This window comes from Oryx dammah, unplaced genomic scaffold, assembly GCF_014754425.2.
Source record: "Oryx dammah isolate SB20612 unplaced genomic scaffold, SCBI_Odam_1.1 HiC_scaffold_8, whole genome shotgun sequence".
NCBI lineage: Eukaryota > Metazoa > Chordata > Mammalia > Artiodactyla > Bovidae > Oryx > Oryx dammah.
This window is the reverse complement of record NW_024070192.1, coordinates 1,405,003-1,426,268: the sequence shown is the minus strand read 5'-3', so window position 1 is coordinate 1,426,268 and position 21,266 is coordinate 1,405,003. Positions and strand designations below refer to the sequence as shown.

Here is a 21,266-nt window from a genome sequence, read left to right as displayed (position 1 = left end):
GCCACTTCAGACTGTGGAAACGGTCACACCACAGATTCTTCGGGAAGATTCCCCTGGAGAAGGGAATGGCAACCCACTCCAGTGTTCTTGTCTGGAGAATCCCATGGACAGAGGAGCCCAGAGGGCTGCCGTCCATGGGTCACAACAGTCAGAGACGACTGAGCGACTAACCCCCCCAGACTCTTCACCAGCACGGACTCTGCAGGAAACACCTGACGTCTACACTGTCTTACAGAACCAGCGCTGTTAACGGAAGATTTAATCCACTCTCACAGATGGGACTGTCACCAGGCCCACGAGCTGGGTCACCAAGAAAAGCTGAGTATGCTGACCTGCCCTATTACACCAGTCCCATGTCTCAGCAGATGGAAATTTTCAGTGAGATTTTTGAACTAATGGATGAAACCAAATTTTTCTACAACAAGCACCCACCTTCAACCACTAAAACAGAGCGATGCACAGCTTTTCAAAATCAACTTTGGGGAAGACTTGACTACACGTCCCAATAAGTTCAATCCAAACCTAAAGGCAAAAGACAGTATGTAGGTAGGGGCTTCCCAGGTGGTTCAGTGGTAAAGAATCCACCCACCAATGCAGGAGATGAGGGTTCAATCCCTGGGTGGGGAAGATCCCTTGGAGAAGAAAATGGCACCCACTCCAGTACTCTTGCCTGGAAAATCCCATGGACAGAGGAGCTACAGTCCATGGGGTCGTAAAGAGTCAGACATGACTGAGCACGCACATGCATGCAAAAATCGCTGACAATCAGCATTCCTGGGATTACAAGCAACGTCCAACCACTTAAAACATGTTCTCTGCTGTCAAGTTAAAACAGTGGGCCTCCAGTTCATGCAAACATGCAGCAGACGGATATTTCTAAAGTAAAACACAGTTCTAGCAACATCTTTCAGACCAAAATGCAAGTGTTAAAAAAAAATGCATCCATACTTCAAAATCCACTCAGCTATGGCGACAGCGAAGCTGCAACGTAAAGGCCATGCCCAGAGGCAAACACGGAGAGGATCCAACAGAACTCTCCCAGGTCTCTCCTGCTAGGACCACAGGCCCGACCGCACCGCCATCCGTGGGTGGGATTCTCGGCCTCGCTCCAGATCAACAGGAACGGTGAGCACCCGCCCCTGATTCTGGCGACAGCAAAGGCCTCCCGTAAGCAACGCACTGTCCCCTTCCAGAAGAATCTAACTCTCATCAGTAAACCTGCACTAAGAAACACGGTGTGCAACTTACTATTACGGATTTCTTCAATAAAAAGGCTGTGCAAGTTTGAATTCTCTCGTTAACACAAATACCTACAAAATGCCCTTGATTTTGTCCTTTGGCATGTGAAGGCTAATATATCATACTATTGAGCCTGTGACAGGAATTTTTGAAGAGGGTACTCCTTAACAACAAAGATTCCCTAGGCCTAGCACAGTTCCACCAAATCAAAATTTTAACAAGTCCCCCAAGAAGTGATTCTGAGGAGCCAATGCCAGCATCAGTTCAGGTCTGGACATATTGAATATTTTATTCAAAATTGGATTTCATATTATCTTTTTTTAAAAAAAAATTTTATTTATTTATTTAGCTATGCTGGATCTTAACACGCAGCCTCTGGAATCTAGTTCCTCCACCAGGGATCGAACTCAGGCCCCTGCACTGGGAGCGTAGTCTTAACTACTGGACCACCAGGAAGTCCCTCATATTAATTTTATCTTTTGATATTGATTTGCCAACAAAGGTCCGTCTAGTCAAGGCTATGGTTTTTCCCAGTGGTCATGTATGGATGTGAGAGTTGGACTGTGAAGAAAGCTGAGCGCCGAAGAACTGATGCTTTTGAACTGTGGTGTTGGAGAAGACTCCTGAGAGTCCCTTGGATTGTAAGGAGATCCAACCAGTCCATTCTGAAGGAGAACAGTCCTGGGATTTCTTTGGAAGGAATGATGCTGAAGCTGAAACTCCAGTACTTTGGCCACCTCATGTGAAGAGTTGACTCACTGGAAAAGACTCTGATGCTGGGAGGGATTGGGGGCAGGAGGAGAAGGGGACGACCCAGGATGAGATGGCTGGATAGCACCACTGACTCGATGGACGTGAGTCTGAGTGAACTCCGGGAGTTGGTGATGGACAGGGAGGCCTGGCGTGCTGCGATTCCTGGGGTCGCAAAGAGCTGGACACGACTGAGCGACTGAACTGATACCAAACCAGCTAGAGTTTTTAAAAAGCTTTGTGAAAATGCCAAGAATATTAAGAATCTATATTAGAAACTTATTTAGCTTTATCTTATGACCAAAGTAGATTTCAAGCAACATTTACTTGAGTTGCACTAGGTTTCACAAGAAAAGCATCAGGCCTTCCTTTGACATATCTGAACTGTGACCTGAAGATCGGAACTAAGCCTGCGAGCAGAGCTTTCTCTTTTTGAAGACGGGCATAGTGACTCAGAGGTGCTTTACTTCCTGTGTTACTGCAGCTCTGGCCGCTTTCCTCTCCGTACCCCTAGAGCCCGTTTTCAAATGTCCCACACAGCCCACAGCCTTCAAAGGTGAGCTCCCAGAGCCTCTCGTGGTTACAAGTCAATGAAACTGGTGCTACAGCTGTAATCAAGTAAGCAGCTAAAAAAGCACAGACAAGAACAACTATCAGAACTGCTACATATATTTTGGCAGCAGGGCCCTAAGGAACTGAAAACCTCCATTTGTTATAAAATTAATTTGCTTCTTCAACAGACACCTGAACTTTGCATGACAGGTAAATAAACCAATGCAATCTGTTCAAGAGCAGTCTATCTTGTTACCAGGTAAACAGGTAAAAATTACACTTTAGAAAGAAAAGAGCTGATAAAATTCAATCAGATGTGAACTGTAAGTACTGCAGCGGATTTTAGCTTGTTACTAAAATGCTTAATCTTGTAAAATGTCTAGAACTAACTGGAGGCTGATTAGGTATGTCTCATAAATGGTAGAAAATTCACTGTGAATAAAGTAAATTCTTATGCTTACTCCTTGGAAGAAAAGTTATGACCAACCTAGATAGCATATTCAAAAGCAGAGACATTACCCTGCCGACTAAGGTCCGTCTAGTCAAGGCTATGGTTTTTCCTGTGGTCATGTATGGATGTGAGAGTGGGACTGTAAAGAAGGCTGAGCGCGAAGGATTGATGCTTTTGAGCTGTGGTGTTGTAGAAGACTCTTTAGAGTCCCTTGGACTGCAAGGAGATCCAACCAGTCCATTCTGAAGGAGATCAGCCCTGGGATTTCTTTGGAAGGACTAGATGCTAAAGCTGAAGCTCCAGTACTCTGGCCACCTCATGCGAAGAGTTGACTCACTGGAAAAGACTGTGATGCTGGGAGGGATTGGGGGCAGGAGGAGAAGGGGACGACCGAGGATGAGATGGCTGGATGGCATCACGGACTCGATGGACATGAGTCTGAGTGAACTCTGGGAGATGGTGATGGACAGGGAGGCCTGGCGTGGTGCGATTCATGGGGTCGCAAAGAGTCAGACACGACTGAGCGACTGAACCGAACTGAAAGTCAATTAGAAAAATGTAAGTGCTTCTTAATGGAAGCATCCCATTTTAATGTGTGGAGGCCCTTCTAGTCACGAGACTGCTGTTGCTCTTTAGTCACCAAGTCGCCTATGACTCTTTGCAACCCCACAGGCTGTAGACCACCAGGCTCCTCTGTTCATGCAATTTCCCAGGGAAGAATACTGGAGTAGGTTGCCATTTCCTTCTTCAGGGGATCTTCCTGACCCAAGGATCAAACCTTCGTCTCCTGCTTTGGGAGGTGGACTGTTTACCACTGAGCCTCCAGCGAAGCCCCCTAGCACTACTTAATAGTTTTTTAAGAGTAAATATGGTAGTAAAAGAAATACTAGAATTCAAAGAAAATCTGTATCATCAGGATAATTAAGCAGTGAGAAGTTTTCCTCTGAGATCTAAGCATACACGTGATTCTGAAAACAATGACGTAACGCGAGTTAACATCCAGCTCTTCTTTATGTAGAGAGTGGCCACTAGGCAAGCACCGTGACCGGCGCACGCATCCTGAAGAGCAGTGAACTGCAAAGCAGAGGCCCACGTCTCCAACAGCCAAGCCCAGCGGCGCAGCGGCGCTCACGCCTGCCGTGCAGTTCAAGCCCTTCCACCCGCAAATCTGGAGTATTTCAAAGAGGAAACAGAATCAAGAGGTGAGAGAAAATGACAAAGCTCTTTCCTTCTTACACTGATCCCAGCTGTGAGCTGGCCTGCCAGGCAGTGGTGCCCTGCCCGTCATTGGAAGGTGTTTCTGTACACCTATAACGTGCCTTTACTTTCCATCCGTCTTACAATCCTCAAACTAAGCCAGGTAGACATGTTTCCTGAATACTCATTTAGTAGGCTTCACCATATGTATGTTTAAAGAACACCTACTCAATAGGAAACTTATTAACTTGCCTTTAAAAGTGACCTAGAAGGTTTTTTTTTAAAATCAGTAACGCGTATTTGTATACACTGGTAATTTCAGCCCTGCAAATATCCTGGTGAAGCCACATCTAAATAGACTTTAGAGGAGACTTTAAATAGTCTATGAATAGATTCTGTGTAATATAAGCCTTTCCATCTGGCATTTACTTATATGTAAGGTTCACAGCAAGAATCAAATGCCAAATATAAACAAGGAACAAAATGGAAATGTTTGAGGTTAAAGCTGGTTAGTGAATCGGGACTTCTCCTTCCAGTCTAAGGATGTGGCTGGTAATAAAGAGAGGAGGCAATACTTCTTGCTGGATGGGCCCCAGGTCTGTTTCCCCCATAGTTTTTATTTTGAAGAAAGAGGTGGTGATGAGGCTGGTGAGCTCCCCGCGCCAGTGGGCGGGGTGTGCTCCTGTGCCTGGCTCCCACCTCCCGCAATGCACTTCTTTCCTTCCCCCACCCTTCCAGACGCGCTCCTTCTGCCTGGTCTCCACAAAGGACCCACTTTACTGCTCCTTATCTTCGAGATGACCGACTCTTTTTTTTTTTAATGACTTTACTCATTTTTCTCTGGAGAAAACATCGCCGGGCACTGCAGTGATGCACAGCACGAGTTTGGTAAGGGCGGCTGCCTCACCTTCACCACCAAAGTGCCACCACTCACGCCTGGCGCGTGGTTCACAGGGAGAAAGACTGTGTTTATTTACATTCAAAGAAATATAAGGACTCTCCCCTTGCTCAGTGGATAGGTCTAAATTAAGTGGAGTCCGGCTGAATGCGCTTGCAAATATCCCATTAGCATCTTCTACATGCACCACTCAAAACTCAAAAGAGCCAAAATTAGTCGGTCACATTAAAAAGCACCCAAACATTTTTTTCAAATTAAATACCTCTCCAGACTAAGCTAGGTTATAATAACCTAAGCAGAATTTTGGAAAGAATACCTCTAATTTAAACAGCTTCAGCTTTCTCTTGCAAATAAGCTAGAAAAACAAAGTGGTGCACACCACTAGTAATAAGACTTTGGGAAAGAAGTTAGCGCTTTACTTTATAAACTGGCACTTTCTTGCCACTGCTCATAAATACAATCTTTTAATATCAGGTTTTCTAATTAGACATCACCCAAATGACTTAAAGCTAATGATCTTAGCTTTTAACAGTATTCCTGTAGTCCCACCAAATTCCAATCTTCATATAACACAAAATGTAAACGCAGCTTAGTATTTCTACTACAGATGTTACCAAAAAATGAAGGACTTTATTAAAATGCTTCATCCTAGAGAGACAGAAAAAGACAGTTTGGCCGTATGTTTAATAAGTTATAAATGCACATGTCTTACACTTATATGGTGTTCAGTTTTGTTATCTTAAAGTATCAACTGGGGCTTCCCTGGTGGCTCAGACGGTAAAGTGTCTGCCTGCAATGCGGGAGACCTGGGTTTGATCCCTGGGTCAGGAACATCCCCTGGAGAAGAGAATGGCACCCACTCGTGTTCCTGCCTGGAGAATCCCATGGACGGAAGAGCCTGGTGGGTAATGCCCATAGGATTGCAGAGAGTCACACACGACTGAGCAAGTTCACTTCTAAAGTATCAATTATTTTCAAAAGCCTATAAAAGAATTACAGCCCCTTCTTTAAAATGCAGGCTTCAGAGTGGCAGACAGTATTTCCTTATGAAACCTCACTCCCTGAAAAATCAAGCGAACATTTTCGGTGTGTGGCAGGAGGCCGTCCTAAGAGGTGGGCGCGCTCGGACGTCGTGTCCGACCCTCTCACCAGGGCAGCATCAGGACAGGACGGCCCGTCACCACCACCACGCTTCACCAGACACTCCCGTGTGGCTGCTGCAAGGAGCTGGCCGTGCACATCAGAAATCCACATCCACTTTCTACAAGAACACCGGACCGGTCCCGAGAAAATCACCTTCCAGGAAACGCTCATGGTACAACATTAAATGAAGAGGATATGAATTCTGTACAGAAACTATAGGGGAGTTTAACTCAACAGGCAATACTGTATCCGAAGACTGAAGAAAACACAGCAACAAACTAACACAGACGGAGGCTCAGCGGCTGACCAGACGGTGCCTACAGTGGGCACAGACGTGCTTTAAAATCTAAATTAGAAAAAAAAAAAAAAGCTATTTTGGGTTCTGGAGCCTGTTACAAGTAATTCCCTCAGAAAATAAAATAAAAAGAAAAACCAACCACCTTGTTTTCAGATAATGACAACACTTAAGAAGCTTAAGAGTTCTGAGCCCTGAAAAAGTCCTCAAACTAAATACTTTTTGGAAAAAGCCCAATCATATCCAACCCCAATAGCAAACAGAGAGCTGTTGCGAGTCCAGAAAGAAACGGCCTTAGCTGCTGAGAAAAACAAAGCAAAAACTGCATATTATGTTGGAGTATGCAGTTTTCCAACATAAGACATAAGTTCCCAAATCGAGTTTCAATTCCCCTGCCGTCTGAACGGAGGAGTCCACAGGCAGGAGTGCACTGCGACCCCAGGGGGCCTCTGCACAGCTCTATGGTGCTGCCTCTAGCAATCCGCGAGGCCCAAACACATACAACAGTCAACGTTAATTAACCAAGTCTTTCTCCGCCCAAGAGCGCGCCGCAGGTGAGAGGAAAACCCGGGTCACTCCACTCGCAGTTTGCTGTTCAATCCAGCGCCCCACACTCGGGACAGCAGAGAAGCCGGCCTGAGGAGTAGGGAGCCACCCCCTACGGGGGTGCTGACGCGGGCAGCCGGCCTGTTTCACACCCTGCTGGGCGTGGCCACAGCTCCCAGCGCCCACAGTCACCGCTGGGTTAGCTGTGCTCTTAAGGGAGGCAGGGGACATCGCAGTCAGGATCCCACCGTGACCCTACTCACCCACACTAGCCGTGACCTTACCCTCAAAGGGCCTGCACACCTGGGTCCTTCCTGAGCTGGCAAACGCACGCCGATTCCGCCCGCTCGTGGCAGGGAGGCTACAGATCAGTGCTCGACCCCGTGCACTGGGTCGCCAGCAGCACCGCACGGGGCTCACCTGCCCCTCGCTGGACCCCGAGCTCTGTGACGGCAGGCCGCAGGTGGTGCCCGATCCTCAGGGCCTGCCCACCCCAGGACATGGCGTGGCAGCTGCCCCACACACGCCTGGTGAGGAGGGGGAGCTCCTGGGCGCCGCACCCCATCGCTGGATCGTGAGCCACGCTCACAGGTGAGCAGGGCGAGGCTCCGGGATGACGCACAGGCTTCAGACCGGCATTTGCTGGCTGCTCCTTCCCGGGTGCCCACCCCCAGACCCCGCACACGTGGTCCTCCTCCTGCCTGTCGGGCTCAACTCTTCCCTCGCCTTTCCATCCCTGGGGTCTCAACCTCACCCTCGCCTCCTGTGACCACCCTCCTGCTCTCTCGTCATTTTCCTTTTCCTCCAGAGCGTTTATCACGTGTGTGGCTAGTTACTTCTTTGCTTTTTAATGTGGGTTCCTCCGAAGAGCATCTAAGATTGATGCGAACGAAGATTACTTTCATTCGGTTCACTAGCAAGTACTCAGCCTGCTAAAAAGTGCCTGACTGCCTGGTGGCTGGGCCAGGACCATGTCCTCGAACAGCTGCTGAAAGCTGGCAGCTGACATGGTTTCTTTAAGGTTTAACTCATCTCCTGAAAAGTGCTACATAAGGCCTTCTTGTCCTCTTACACTGGCTCTTCAGTTCACACATTTCAAAAGAATTCAGATTATCATGATGAAAAATGGATACTCTAAAAGTAATGCCTAAACCATCACATCTGCAGAGAGTTATAAAACAGTTACACATAAAAATATCAAATGGATATGTTCATGTATATTCCTATACAGAGAATGAAGTTATACAGGATGAATTTTTTTTTTTATAAAGCTCCTTTTTCAAAAGAAAGCTATCTTACATTAAGGTCAAATGTGCAAAATACAAGAGGTGGGGACCTTGGCTTCTTACTAGATTGTAACACCAACCTTAAAATTGATTGCAATATTTGATCATAACAATTTAAAAGTTAAGAAAAAAATTAAGTATAATACTGCTTACCCTAGCATAGGGTTGAAATGTATATAATGTATATGACAACAATTCAACGTCCTCATCATTTTTGAAGCTGCAGCTAACAATGACAGTTTTACTGCAGATGTGACAAACAAATCAGTATCATTTGAAAACAGCAAATCATTTGCAATGCAATATTTTAACTCTACAGGCTCAATCACATTCCTTTTATGAAAATACTTCAATGAGGATATATAGTATTTGCAGCTTTGTAAATATAAAGCATTTGACTATTAAGGTTTAAAAAAAATTAACAGAAAATGCCCTGAGAGGCCACCTCACATCTGAAGAGCTCCGTGCCTGCCTGGCGTGGCGTGCGCCTCCTCTCACCTGTGAGGCCCACCAGCCGGGCACCACTCCTGAGCCGATCCCCAGACACCGGAGAAGCCGGCACTGCCCCGGGGTTTCCTTTTACTTAATGTCAGTAAGTGCGAACCACCGCGCTTCATGGCAAGAAGCCTCTGCGCGCACCACGCAATGTCAGGGCGCAGACTCGCGACATGGTTTCTACTGAGGCAGTTCATCCCAGGTAACAGGAAAACAGTCTTGAAAAGATCACTCGGGGATAAAAAGTGGTAACCAGGATACTGAAAGGGAAAGTGAAAGCCTCTCAGCCCGCGACAGTACTCACTTCCCAGCACCTCTTGCTGAATTTTCTAGAAAAGAGAAGACACACACCCCAGGAAGAGGCTGACGCAGCTGCCCCGGTGGAAGAACCCACGACACCAGGCTATCTGGGAGAGGCAGGGCTGGCAACGAGAGAGTTCTGTTTGCAAATCTGGAATTTATTTTGCTCCATTACTCTATTAATGTTTCTAGTTGGTATTTTTTTAACAAAATGTCAGGAGTTCTGAAATCTCTCAGAAAGTGACATGAAACTTTAAAGAAAAAAAAGAGATTCTGTGTTTTATGAATATAACCCATTTTTCTAGGTTGGAAAACCCCAAACACCCTCTTTAAGATGAATGCTGACATGGCAGAAAAGGAAAGCGGGCCTGTGTGTGCAGCAGGCGGAGGCGGGGGGGTGCTGGAGAAGTTTGGGGCTCTGGCCAGTGCAGATCACACACCTGAAGCATTCGCGGAGCAAATTCTCCAAACAATTAAACAATTCCGGCTACACCTCTCATGCAGTGCAGGAGACCCAGGTTCCATCCCTGGGTTGGGAAGATCCCCTGGAGAAGGGAATGGCAACCCACTCCAGTACCCTTGCCTGGGAATCCACAGCCACAGTCCATGGGGGCGGGGGGAAACAGACACAGCTGAAGCGACCAAGCACACTCGCATGCAAACGTCAAGAACCACATCGCGAGCTCTCGATCTGAAAATCAAGCGCAGGGACACTGGGAGGGAAACAAGAAGCAACACAGCAATGAACAGCTCATGCCCTCCGTGGTGCTGCCGCCGCCAGAGACCACAGGGTCTGATGAGAATGGAGGACTCTTCTGCACTGGTTACAACGCAGGATTTTCACACTGGAAATCAAGCTCAGAGAGTCAGATCAAAGTTGACAGTGCTTTATACTGTGGAAAACGACTTACAGCCTGTGGATGTGAGGACTGTTAATAGCTAATGATGGTAACATGATCAGTACGTGTCGGGCACTGGGCCACAGGCTCTATTTACGTGGATGATCTGAGCTCACGGAATCCCTGCAACTCGTAATAGTCTCAGGATCGTCCCCACTTCACAGTGGAAGAAAGAGGAAGTCAGATAGGCTGGGGGCCTTGCGGGGCGTCACACAGGAGAGGCGCAGCCAGGACGCCAGCTCCGTGTGGCCTTCAAGTCCACTTCACCCCGTGGCACAGCCGGAAACCACACCACACTGTAGAGGGCCCATGAAAATGCTTTACAGTTTGCACAATAAATCAATAAATGCAGACACGGGTACTTTCTAATTTGATTGGAAGATACAAAGTAAAGTTCCACGCACCAAAACCAACTGTACAAGGCTTATGACTTAGACCAAAACCAAACAAATGCGACGAGTCGTTCTACTGAAGGCTTCCGTGGCCACTGACAGCAGCTGTGGATGGAAAGTTAACCCACTGCACGGATTCAAAATTGTTTCTCTTCATTTTGCAAAAGAAGAGAAATTAAATTGGAAAGATTAAAATAAACAACTACCATCACTGAAAGGGACTGGCAAATTTAGCCAAGGCCACTAAAGTCCAGTTTCAAAACAAAACTATTTCCTTGATCCGTATCAGCTCATTCTAATAATGTGGATGTAACAAAAGCTCTTCAAAAAAGGCATCTTGTAAAAAAAAAAAGTCCACAACACAGACTGAAGAACTGTATCACACGTCTAGGAAGGGGCCACGCAACAAAAATCACTGCCAATTTCCAGAAACAGGTACTTTATAACTGGAGGAAAAATTTGCAACAAACTGTCATCTGAATCGGGAATGCTCATAAGCAGAATGCAGTCTGTGGCAGCTACGTGAGAAACGTGGTGAAGGGGTTCATAAACGTACCAGAACCAAAGTGCCCTGACACCCTCCAGCCCCAGAACAGTGCCGAGCAACTGTGCACAAGGCGCGTGCCAAGTTCCAGATGTCCCTTCCCTAGAAAACTGTGCACCTGCCTTTCAGATAGCTGGCTGCCGTTAGGCTTCTACTCTTCAGTTCAACCGCTCAGGTGTGTCCGACTCTTTGCGACCCCATGAATCGCAGCACGCCAGGCCTCCCTGTCCATCACCAACTCCCGGAGTTCACCCAGACTCATGTCCATCGAGTCAGTGATGCCATGCAGCCATCTCATCCTCGGTCGTCCCCTTCTCCTCCTGCCCCTAATCCCTCCCAGCATCAGGGTCTTTTCCAATGAGTCAACTCTTCGCATGAGGTAGCCAAAGTACTGGAGTTTCAGCTTTAGCATCAGTCCTTCCAATGAACACTCAGGACTGATCTCCTTTAGAATGGACTGGTTGGATCTCCTTGCAATTCAAGGGACCCTCAAGAGTCTTCTCCAACACCACAGCTCAAAAGCATCAATTCTTCGGCACTCAGCTTTCTTCACAGTCCAACTCTCCCATCCACACATGACCACTGGAAAAACCATAGCCTTGACTAGACGGACCTTAGTCGGCAGGGTAATGTCTCTGCTTTTGAATATGCTATCTAGGTTGGTCATAACTTTCCTTCCAAGGAGTAAGCGTCTTTTAATATCATGGCTGCAATCACCATCTGCAGTGATTTTGGAGCCCCCCAAAAAATAAAGTCTGACACAGTTTCTACTGTTTCCCCATCTATTTCCCATGAAGTGATGGGACCAGATGCCATGATCTTCGTTTTCTGAATGTTGAGCTTTAAGCCAACTTTTTCACTCTCCTCTTTCACTTTCATCAAGAGGCTTTTTAGCTCCTCTTCACTTTCTGCCATAAGGGTGGTGTCATCTGCATCTCTGAGGTTATTGGTATTTCTCCCGGCAATCTTGATTCCAGCTTGTGCTTCTTCCAGCCCAGCGTTTCTCATGATGTACTCTGCATAGAAGTTAAATAAGCAGGGTGACAATATACAGCCTTGACATACTCCTTTTCCTATTTGGAACCAGTCTGTTGTTCCATGTCCAGTTCTAACCGCCGCTTCCTGACCTGCATATAGGTTTCTCCAGAGGCAGGTCAGGTGGTCTGGTATTCCCATCTTTTGAAGAATTTTCCACAGTTTCTTGTGATCCACACAGTCAAAGGCTTTGGCATAGTCAATAAAGCAGAAATAGATGTTTTTCTGGAACTCTCTTGCTTTTTCCATGATCCAGCGGATGTTGGCAATTTGATCTCTGGTTCCTCTGCCTTTTCTAAAACCAGCTTGAATATCAGGAAGTTCACGGTTCACGTATTGCTGAAGCCTGGCTTGGAGAATTTTGAGCATTACTTTACTAGCGTGTGAGATGAGTGCAATTGTGCAGTAGTTTGAGCATTCTTTGGCACTGCCTTTCTTTGGGAGTGGAATGAACACTGACCTTTTCCAGTCCTGTGGCCACTGCTGAGTTTTCCAAACTTGCTGGCATATTGATCGCAGCGCTTTCATAGCGTCATCTTCAGGGTTTGAAACAGCCCCACTGGAACAGCTCTACTCTTCAGGGTACATTAAAACCATGTTCACTGATGAAACATCAGGCGACAATCACCAAAGCTAGCTTTCAAGGCGGAGAACGTCCCAGCAGCCTTTACCATGACGCCCGCTGGATGGGATAAACTGTGCCTAAGTTAGGAAGGTTACATCTGGGTTACTGCCACCAGCATCAGGCCTAAGGTGATAGAGTAGCAGCGGAGGGCACAGGGCGTCAGGAACTCGGAACACGGGAGCAGCCCTGTGCTGAATGCAGTGCCACTGTCCGGGAGGACACGCGCTCAAAACAAGGCATCGGGACGGCCCCGGGCAGTGCTGACCGAGGGCAGGGAGCAGCCGAGGCCGGGGTGGCCTCTGGACAGCAGGCGCACCGTCACCATGGCCACGCCGGGACCGGAAGGCACGGCCGCGGGGCCTCCGACTCTGCTCAGCTGTGAGAGCAGGGCCCGAGCCCACGCTGTGTGTGCTCTTTTACTGAAGGGCTCAGCGACGATGCACGTGAAAGAAGTGATGAACGTGCTCTGAAAAGCACAAAGCAGTTTTCGCAAAAGGTAAGGAACTAAAACGTCATGTAATTAGTCAGCAGCACTTGAGTTTTCCGGAGAGACCGGTGCCTGCCGTGGGCCAACAGGACGAGACACGGCACAGCGGTCGGGCCGCCTCTCTGTCAAAGATGAGGCAGGACCACGCGGCGCACGGGGTCCCGGGGCCGCCTTGCTTTCCTTACAGGCGAGCTCCCAGCCCTTCTCCCGAGTGAGGGCTACCCTCCCGTCAAGAAGAGCAGGAACAGGCACAATACAGACAGCAGCACCGGATGCTACTCTTCAGCACCAGAGCTCAGGTCGCCCACAGCAAGTCCAGCTTCTACCTAAAGTCCAGTGGCCTACACATGAGCACGTCAGCTTGACATGACGCACCGGAAGAGGCAGTCAGGACGCGTGTGCGTGTCACACGCAGTGTGCATTCATCCCTCAGTCGTCTCTGGCTCTGAGACCCCGTGGACTGCAGCCCGCCAGGCTCCTCTGTCCACGGAATTCTTCAGACAAGAATCCTGGAGTGGCAGCCATTCCCTTCTCCAGGAGATCTTCCCAATGCAGGGATCGAACCGGGGTCTCCTGCATGGCGGGCAGATTCTTCACCAGCTGAGCCACCAGGGATCCCTGTGTCTGTCTCTCACACACACACTCTAAGTCACACTAAAACTGTAAGCACGTGCCAGACCCGCCTCTGTTTTCAACCTCAACAGCAGACAGCTGTGGGTTTCCAAGGCTTAGATAAAATGTAACAATTCTGACATCTATCAAGTTCACTGAAAAAATAAACACAAATTCTACAGAGACCTAAATTAAAAAATCTCTACAAATTCTGATGTTACATATAATCCTTGTAATACAGACTGAAATATTTCACCCTAAGCCTACCATCAGTAGATTTTTAGCAACTTGAAGTCAAAGTCCTTTATTGATTTCATTTCGTAAAGAAAATGGACCAAATCCTCCAACTATTTTCTAAAATAGTTCACAACTGAAACTAGTGCTTCTCCCTTTAAAGCAAACCCTGATCAGTGCTAAGGAACAACTCTCTCTCCACAGCACCTCGAATCCATGCTGCAGTGCCAACAAGAAACCTCTCAGCCTGAAGGAAGTTCCTATTTTACACTGAGCTCTCCACGCCTCTCACAGGCCCCCGCCTGAGGCTAAACAGTTACTATCACCCAGACTGCAGGAAGCTCAGTCCTAAGAAAGACCAGCTCCTCAGCCTGGAGAGGTGAAGCCGTCCTCAAGCACCAGCTGCACCCCTGGAGCAAGAGAAACCGCGGCTAACTCAAGGCGCCACTCAGCACAGGAGGCAGTTTCAGTTGCGGGAGTTGCAAAGGCAAGACCGCCCATCACAGGAAGCCGCATTAACGCTGAGGACTGCAGTGTGTGCAGAGATCCAGAAGTGCGCCCCCCAGGGTCACACACTCTCTTGCCCTGTGTAAGGAAGTCTGTACATTTTGCTTAGGCTCCTGAATAAGCAACTGTATATTACACAGTCCAGTGACTCCTAGCTGTGCTGTTAGTTCTGACACGTATCTCCAACCTCTGACTCCCATCTCTGGAGCCATCTCAGCAAATTCCCTAGCTACGGTCACCTTGTTTTTCTAGAGAGGGTATCTCTCCAGTGCAGTGGCAGGCTATGGCGAAGGCATGCCCCAGGCAGAGGGTTACAGACATTTAACTGAGACGCTAAGAGACCCCTCTCAGGATGCACTGTCCTCAGTGTGCGAGTTCAAAGAAAGGAGAGAAAGACGACGTAAGCTGTAACAACAGGAACCTTTAGGCTTTTCTTTTCCACAGTAAGGCATTTAGCTCACTCACAATGATACTAACCAGAAAAGGAAATGTTTGCCTTTGGAAGCTAGAGAAAGAAAACATTCATGTTTGCACCCAAAGTTATTACTAACAAACAAACAGCCTGCTAAAAACTAAAAACCTATGCCATGCTATCACTACCCTACCCTCGGCCCAAAAACTGATTCAAGGACAGTTATTCCTCTTAAGCAAAAAAGTGGTCAAGAGCTTAGAAATTGCCCCCATTTTTTTGCATTTAAATTTGCATTAATCAGCTTAATAATCAAGTGGTAGTCAGAAACAAAAGGGTTATTTTCGTTACTTTAGCTGCTAAATCCTCTCATTTCCCCTGATGTTTACTTTTCCTATCCAAGATTCAAGAATATGCTACATGGTTAAACACAACAAAAAAGAAAAATTGACTCCATAATACAAGAACTTCCCATCTCTTGGAAAACTAGCAAACCAGCACACAGAGAACACCATGGAAGAGAAGCTGGGCGAGCTGCAGTCCATGGGGTCGCCAAGAGTTGGACGCAACTGACCGACTAACACAGCAACAACATCCAGAAACACCCGTATTTCCCAGAAAGAAGAGCATTATAATTCAGGTCACCTAACAAAACAAGGAAATAAGTAAGTGTCAGACCCTGTGGCAGCGAGAGCGAGCCCAAACAGAAGGCCACCCGAAGGGGACGCTGCCTCAGAGGGAGGGCGGCCCAGGCGGGTCACCGGCAGGCAGGCCGGGCCGCTGCGGGTCCAGCGGGAGGACCAGGCGAGGCCGCTCGCAGGGCGCTTGGCGCCGGACAAGCCAGCCCTCACCCTCGCGTGGGCCTGCCACAGACACTGCACCGACCAGGCGCCCTCCCAGGCTCCCCAGGTGAGGAAGGGGTCGTCGCAGAAACTGCTCTGTTCCTCGGGTTCCAGCTGAGCCCATGGAGAGGGCCCAGGCCTGCAGGGAGTTGCGTCCACCCTGTTCTGTGAAGGGGAGCCCGGATGAACGGTAGGGGCATGAAGGAGCCGGGCAGCGGGCCTGCTGAGGGCGGCCATGGGCAGAAGCCCTCGGCGCGCAGGGTCTGAGCGGGTGCAGGCTGTGGGGCGTCACCGGCGAGCCCCTCAGCGTCCAGGCTCATGGAAGAGGTGGCCCTGTGTTTCAGAAGCAGCGGAGCTGAGCAGAGCTTCCCGGCAAACCCGGCCAGGTCTGGACTAGGTACCTGAGGTCCAGGGAGGAGACACCGGGCCCGTGGGAAGGAGGGGCGGAGTGGAGGAGGCAAGAGATCTCCAGAAAAAACAGGACTTGGGCTTTGTGTGTGCAGATGAGAGAACGAATGGAGAGGACTTGGGGGAACTTTTAAGGAAGCAAAGTGACTTCCCAGTGTCAGCCACGTGCCAGGCACCACGGAGCATCCCAAAGTAAGGGAGCCATTAATTCCACGCAACGACCCAGTACCGACCAGCTGCGCCAGGCACCATCAACAATGCGGGGCAGGCAGGAAGGACCCCTGTCCCCAGGAGCTTAACCAGACCTCTCCCTGTTCCTCGTTCCCTGCGCCTCTCCTTCTTATCATGAACTCGCCTCTCCTTGTCCCGGAGGCTGTCTCTGCTCTGAAAGCATCAGCTGGCTCAGGCCAACAATCTGCAGTCCTCAGCCTGAGCGGTTTAACAGTCTGCTCTTAACGGCAAATAAATTCTCAGGAATATCTTCTCAACAGTGATGGCCACGAGAGCGTCAGAGGTGAACGTTCAAAAGCGAGAGGCGCCAGGGAGGCCCATCCTCACCTAAACGGACTCGCAGAGCTTCCCCACAGAGGCCTGTGCAGGACGGCAGGCTGGTCACTCCCTGGACCAACATGCAGAGTGTGCTGTTACACACAGACGCTTCTTCCCTGACCTGCAAAGATGAACAACCTCCTGACAAAGTGCACAGAGAAATGTGGGGCTTGTTGAGAAAATGAATTTAGAAGAAAGGAGCATAATCCTCACTTAACAACAGCAGGGAAGGTACAGGAAGCTGAAGAGGGGCGTGTAAGAGACAGAAATGAACCCCGAGGCCAGGCGCTGGACGGAGGCTCCTTGTCAAGTCAAATTCTTAACTTTCAACACAATGCTTCCAGCTACTCAACTTTAACAAGGATGTAGGACCGCCTCTGCCGCTTACTAATGCATTAAGTTAAAAAAATACACACAACAAAGAAGAGAACTGAGCCAAACGGGACACAATCCAGTGCTAGGCCGTGTGGCACACACGGAGGTCACCATGCAGACAAAGTAGAGATTCAGGTCTCAGCTTCACCAAAAGCTGCCATGAACACTTTCCGAGAACTTTTGGTAGCCACGGCTGCTGCTGAGTACAAACTGTAATAGCAAGGACTGCTGGCTGCATGTCACTCTGGAGCCACACCCAGATATGTGAACTGTCTTAACACCGTGACATCATCAAACAAGTTTCTAAGCAGTTTTACTTTTAACTGTCACTTTATTTTGATCACGTTACAGTAAAACTTCCTTTACATCTGAACTCCCTCCAAACTGCACACAGGAGAGACGGCCATCGTCCCTGGGGTCCTTCTGCACACAGGAGAGACGGCCATCATTCCTGGGATCTTTCTGGTCTTTGGCAAATAAAACCCCAAATATAATCAACACATTCACAATCAGATTTTTTTTTATCAAGTGCTTTGTAATTTATCTTGATTATTATTTTTTATCTTTAAACTAGATCTTCCACCCTCTCTTCAATGCTGTGTAATAGCTACAAACTTTTACAGTCTCGTGTAAAACAAAGTAGAAATAATAAATACAAAATAAATTCTAAGTGTTTCCCATGGAAAAGAAAATTACAAAAATCATGTTATTTTAAGGAGAAACACTTTGTAAAATGTGCTTAGCTTTTAAAAAGCATAGCGTGCAAATCTATAAAAAGCGCAATGATTGTTAAACATTTAAGAATTTTAACCTATACTGATGAATTGTGAATTAAATACCTCTAATGGCTAAAGAGCATACTTGAACAATTAAGTTACTGAACTCTTAATTCAAAAATAAAAAGTCAGTTTTTAGAAAGATCAATATTGCTGCTATAACTGAGATGAAATTATTTTTAAAAGGAGAAAAAATTAGATGAAAACGCCTGAGAAGCTCATTATGATCTTACCGTCGAAAAAGAAAAATGACCAACTAATTACTCAATATAACAGCTTCATCAAACCCATTGGGGGTTTGCCTTATTTTTACCTTGGTTAGTTTATAAAGCTCATCTAGAAAACTATCCACATTTCTGAGGCTAAAATTTTGGATACATACATCATATTGTGGAAGGCAGTGAAAAAGGTGTGTTACAACCAGATGGTAATAAATGCTGTTAAAATAAAATCACAACATTAAAAAAAAATCTCTTACCAGCTGAAACTCTCGACGCCGGTCGTAGGCATTCTGTATGCCACTGTCTGCCCATAATGCTCTTATAGCAGGAAGGTACTGTAAGAAAACTTGCGTTTCCACAACTCCCTGGGCGGTCACGGGTGTCCGGGTATCGAATGCCATCAGCTTGTCTCCATTGAGCTGGTTTGAGTTATCCCCCCAAGGAATGTGGAGTTTCTCTCGGGCGTCTACCAGCACCCTCATACCTTTGTTTAAAAAAAAAAAAAGTGTGATGGGAGTCATTAGACAGTCTCAGAGATTCGATTCTCGTATTTTTTCCTTAAACTTCTTGAGTACTCTAGGCCCAGCACCTCCAAAAAATGGAGACCGACATCAAAACAAACAGAAGTAACTTCTCAGAGTGTAAAAAAAAGAAAAATTAAAACTCACAGTTGTTCAGTCATAAAATTAGAACCTTGAAAAGCAAACACAATTAACAAAGTGCTTCTTTTGTAGGATTTTAACATATTCTAATTAACAAAATAATCCCTGGGCAGAAGGGAGTTGCAAGACAACCAAAACCTTCGAAGGAAGAAGAAACCCCGCTGCATGACCTGATGTCCAGGTTCTGAAGATCCGCAACCAAGGCTCTGAGTCTCTCAGAGAGACTCTTATGAGACGCCAAGAAGAGACTCAGCGCCCCGTGTTCTCCCGGTCCCTGAGCACCCTGCCCAGCCCAACCCACGGCTTCCAGGACCTCACTCAGAGCCCAGACACTTCTCCCCTCCCAAGTTTCCAATCCGGGTGAAGCTCAGGGTGGCGTGAGGCTTCCCTAAAAGGAGGAAGACCAACCGCAAAAAAGATGTGGAAGCAGAGATTTCAACTCACAGAGACTATTCCAAACCCATTATTTCTAACACTACACCTTTAGTCCCTACTAACAGTCACATGACTGTTAGGTTCTTTGTTTAGATAACTGAAAAACCGTTTGGCTGTCAATTTTCTGATCACGTCAACTCAGAAAATGCAGATGGCTCTTGACTTCATCTCATCAACACTCGAAGGAGGTCACACTTAGGAGCCAGTGTACAAGAGATACCAGGTGTTAAACAAGAGCCAGGCATCCACCTAACTATCAGTCAATAGCTGGTCTGACGCTGGGAGGGACTGGGGGCAGGAGAAGGGGACGACCGAGGATGAGACGGCTGGATGGCATCACTGACTCGATGGACGTGAGTCTGAGTGAACTCCGGAAGTTGGTGATGGACAGGGAGGCCTGGCGTGCTGCGATTCACGGGGTCGCAAAGAGTTGGACACGACTGAGCGACTGAACTGAACTGAACTGACTCATTAACAGAACCCCTTACAATCAGCTGCATACTGAGCGACTGAACTGAACTGAACTGACTCATTAACAGAACCCCTTACAATCAGCTGCATCAGATACAAAGGTACCTTCGGTTAAGGGCTGACTATAGAGAGTCTTGGGCCTTGAGAGAGACCTTAGATTAATTTTGTACTAAACCTGAAGAAAGGATAAAGTCAGCCTCTTTTTACAGCTTACTGCAGAAGTCCTAGGGCTGGCTGTGGTCTGTGAGCTCCTGATGTCCTGCCCCTCCCTCATCGTTTCCCCAACAAAGCTCCCCCTCTCCATTCCCCGAACCCCAAGCAGTTTTCCTCCACTCCATCCTGGGTGGGGGAAAAAAAAAAAAAAGTGACTCAAAAGAGTAACTTAAGTACTTCCTCAACAAAATCCCCCCTTAAAAAAAAAGCTGCTTGGAAAGGCTTGACATGACCAACCCTTGGATAAACTGCTACCCAGATGCCAGAGGGCACCCTCAGGCACCTGAAGAATCGGGCGCTGTATCTCAATTCTGCCAAAATGCGTTTTATAAAGTAGAGAACAGCTGGACACTAAAAAGAGTGCTATTATAGCTCAAATGACAAAAGTAAAATCTCCCCCATTTGTTCGAAAGCCCAGAACTAAAATTCCTGTGCGTTTTTCACTTGAGAACAAAGATCAACTCTAGTTTTAAAAATACCCACGAACAGCAGCAGAACCTATGACCCAAGCCGACACGGATTCATTGACTCAGCCTGCACGGTCTCAGGCCCTAGACCCTCTGTACCCACACACAACCCCGTTTAAGCAGTAGACACTCCCCCCACCGCAGTCAGAAGCAGAAGGAGGGTGCAAGGTGCTCGGTGATGACAGGCACACATCCTGCCCGACCGTGACACTGCGGCGAAAAACCACTGATGCTAAAACTTTTTTAGGCCGACTGCATGGTGCGCTTTCCTGACGGCAGCAGAGCAAACAGGACACCCTCGAGTTTCACATCCTTGCCCCCGAAGGGCCGGGAGCCTGTCACCCTTCGCCCTTGACCAGAGTCTCGGGCACAAGGTTCCGGAGCTCCGCGGCCCGGGAGCTGGGAGTATCCCCGACCCCATGTGACTCGGCCACCCGCCACCCGGGGCGCGAGGCTGGGCGGGCAGCGCCCGGGCGCGGGGTGGGCTGGCTCGTCCGGGGGAGAGGCCAGCCTGCACCCCGGGGCGCTTCCCTCCGGCGGCGGCCGAGGCCAGAGGCGGGGTGGGGGGGCCCCGGGCCGCACCCCCCCCCCGCCATCCTCTCCCCCGGCCGCGCCCCCTGCCCGCGCGCCCGGCGCGGGGCTCCGGAGCGGAGGGCGGCCCCCGGCGCCGGCGCGCCCCGGCCCCCGGCCCCCACCTTTGATCACGTTGCTGTAGATGGTGGGGCGGAACTCCTCGCGCGCGCGCTGGTCGAAGTCCTGCCCGTGGATAATGCGCATCTGCTTGAGGAAAGTGGACTTGCCGCTCTCGCCCGCGCCCAGCAGCAGGATCTTCACCAGGCGCTTCACGTAGGTCTTCTCCCGCGACAGGCACTTGTCGATCTCCTTGGACTTGCGCTGCTGCTCGGCCTCGCCGCTCGTCAGCACGCAGCCCGGGAAGCACACGGACAGCAC

At 48.4% G+C, this 21,266-nt stretch overlaps 1 protein-coding gene across 1 annotated transcript in view; it reads right to left on the bottom strand.

The window, feature by feature from the left end:
• Positions 1 to 21,260, bottom strand: part of GNA13 (G protein subunit alpha 13) — a gene marked incomplete at its 5' end in the record, with an annotated part of 33,009 nt that extends 11,749 nt beyond the window's left edge. The window contains 2 exons of the mRNA XM_040244394.1: positions 18,325 to 18,551; positions 21,011 to 21,260. Of these exons, the coding sequence (XP_040100328.1) occupies positions 18,325 to 18,551; positions 21,011 to 21,260 (477 nt within the window). The remainder of the gene's footprint in view (positions 1 to 18,324; positions 18,552 to 21,010) is intronic.
• Positions 21,261 to 21,266: the final 6 nt, after the last annotated feature.